This window comes from Notothenia coriiceps, unplaced genomic scaffold (assembly GCF_000735185.1).
Source record: "Notothenia coriiceps isolate Sejong01 unplaced genomic scaffold, NC01 NC01_scaffold00022214, whole genome shotgun sequence".
NCBI classification, from domain to species: domain Eukaryota; kingdom Metazoa; phylum Chordata; class Actinopteri; order Perciformes; family Nototheniidae; genus Notothenia; species Notothenia coriiceps.
Genome location: NW_011354915.1, coordinates 45,797 through 48,402, shown reverse-complemented (window position 1 = coordinate 48,402; position 2,606 = coordinate 45,797). Strand labels below are relative to the sequence as shown.

Genomic DNA, 2,606 nt, shown 5'->3' with positions numbered 1-2,606 from the left:
AAACAGCTGCTAGTTATGGGTACTTTTTACTGAAGTACATTTCAAAGCTCTTTACTTTGACTTGAGTAAAGAAGTTTAGTCAGTACTTCTACTTTTACCAGAGTATTTTTAAACACAAGTATCTGGAATTCTACTTTGAGTAAAGGATGTGTGTACTTTTGCCATTTCTGGTGTTTGTGACTGTTTGATTCACACTTCACAATATGCATGTGTTAATTTGTCTTTGTTTCCCCACAGCGGACGAGGACGAGGACAAGGACGATGATTTCCGAGCGCCGCTCTACAAAAACGTGGAGATCAAGGGCATCCAGGTCCGCATGAAGTGGTGCGCCACCTGTCACTTCTACAGGCCGCCGCGCTGCTCTCACTGCAGCGTCTGTGACAACTGCGTGGAGGTTTGTGTGTGTGTGTGTGTGTGTGTGTGTGTGTGTGTGTGTGTGTGTGTGTGTGTGTGTGTGTGTGTGTGTGTGTGTGCTTTGTATGTTCAGTATGCATGCCGGCACTCTAATCTAAATATAGCATCAGGAGTGTGACTGTATGTTCTTCCTATGTTGAAAAACCCAATAAATATAATGTAAAAAAAATCTATATATCGCTCCAGGTTAGACACATTGATGTGATGTAAGGCAAAGCAGGTTTATTTATATAGCTTATTTCAACACCAATATTTGTATTTTATAGATCTGTACTTTAAAAGTGTTAGTGTGATAGACACTAAGTAATGTTTTTAGGGTTTTTGATTGTAGTTCTGCCCGGGGAAATTAGCAATTTGCTCAAATCTGGCATAAATCTTTTTTTCTCTTTTTGAAATTAATGTATTTGTATGCATGGTCCTTGCTTCACTAAAAACCTTTAACGAGCATTGAAAGCAAACAGTTTAATTTAATGAATGTGTAATATGTGATCCCAAACTACTTCATATTTTCATTCGTCTGAATTCAACAGTGTGTTTCCTTTTGTTCGTTTTTGAAACAGAAAAAGCAAAACAAGCTCTCGATGTCTGTCTAGTAATACAGTTATTTCCAAAGTGACTTGTAAATAAGAATTGATGATACGGGACATTTGGGATTATAGAAAACAAAATAATTACAAGAAACAGAACTGAGAAAAAAGCATTATTGATTGAATACTTGATTGGAACATTTCCTCACCCCTAACTATAAGAGAGGATAATTGAATACCGTTTGGACAACTTACATAAATGTTCAAAGTGTACCTCGCTTCCTCTCTCTCTCTCCTCAGGACTTCGACCACCACTGCCCCTGGGTGAATAACTGCATCGGGCGGAGGAACTACCGTTACTTCTTCCTCTTCCTGCTGTCGCTGAGCATCCACATGCTGGGCGTCTTCTCCTCCGGCCTTATCTTCGTCCTCCACCACCGAGAGTCTCTGGCAGCGCTGCACACCACCGTCACGTATCCTTCCAACACTGTGGGAAAATACTTTTAAAAAACTCTGCAAGCTATTATTACACTGGAAGGAGCTGAACTGTACAGCAAATGTACTCTATGTAGGAATCCAGAATACAACTACAACTAGAAGGTTGTTAAAAGTACGTTGTAAAAGAATGAGGGAATTCAAAATGTACTTGAAAAACTATAAAATAAATGAATATTCAAAACTTTTAAATGCAAGAAAAATGTGTCTCTATCTTTAAAATCTATCCAAGTACCCTACTAAAAAATATCTGATTTATATTTGAAAGAAATTGAATAATAATAATAAATATATGGCATTCATATAGTGCTTTTTCACAATGCTAAAAAAAGGAGCATGACTAGTCAATTATTATACAATAAAATGGAAGAAAAACACTTTTAGTTTTCGTACTTTAAGTGTATTTGGATGCTAATGCTTTTGTGTTTTTACTTAAGTAAAAATTTTTTGTAAGCAGAATTTTCCCTTCTGAGTATTTCTAACTTATTTTTACTTAACTAAAGGATCTGAGGACTTTTTGTATCCTCTGCATGTCGTTCACTAATGCCCAACAATGGCTTCGACCACTTGAAATCCAACTACAAACCCTGCTTCTTTTTATTATTGACTTGGTTGTTTATTATATTTTCAGAAAGATATTCTACTGTCTATAGTAGTGGCAGGTTATAGTTATAGTTATAGAACTTGTGGTTGTTTTTTCTTGTCACTGTGTTGTTGTTGATCTTGACCTTGGGGTGCAGACTGGTGGTGATGTGCATCGCGGGGCTCTTCTTTATTCCAGTCCTGGGGCTCACTGGCTTCCACATGGTGCTCGTAGCCCGAGGTCGAACCACCAACGAGCAGGTGAGAGGAGACACGCAATCACACACACACACACACACACACACACACACACACACACACACACACACACACACACACACACACACACACACACACACACACACACACACACACACACACACACACACACACACACACACACACACAATTCACTGGCTGTTTATCCAGCATAAATCAAGTTCACATTCACACACAACATACACACACACATACACATACACATATACACACACATACACACACACACACACACACACACACAATTCACTGGCTGTTTATCCAGCGTAAATCGACACACTCACACACTGCTTGCTTTAGGGAAATAT

At 38.6% G+C, this 2,606-nt stretch overlaps 1 protein-coding gene across 1 annotated transcript in view; it reads left to right on the top strand.

The window, feature by feature from the left end:
• Positions 1-203: 203 nt before the first annotated feature.
• Positions 204-2,606, top strand: part of LOC104953864 (probable palmitoyltransferase ZDHHC8) — a 10,708-nt gene continuing 8,305 nt past the window's right edge. Inside the window, exons 1-3 of the mRNA XM_010780896.1 lie at positions 204-395; positions 1,243-1,415; positions 2,178-2,280. Coding sequence (XP_010779198.1) covers positions 204-395; positions 1,243-1,415; positions 2,178-2,280 — 468 coding nt within the window. The remainder of the gene's footprint in view (positions 396-1,242; positions 1,416-2,177; positions 2,281-2,606) is intronic.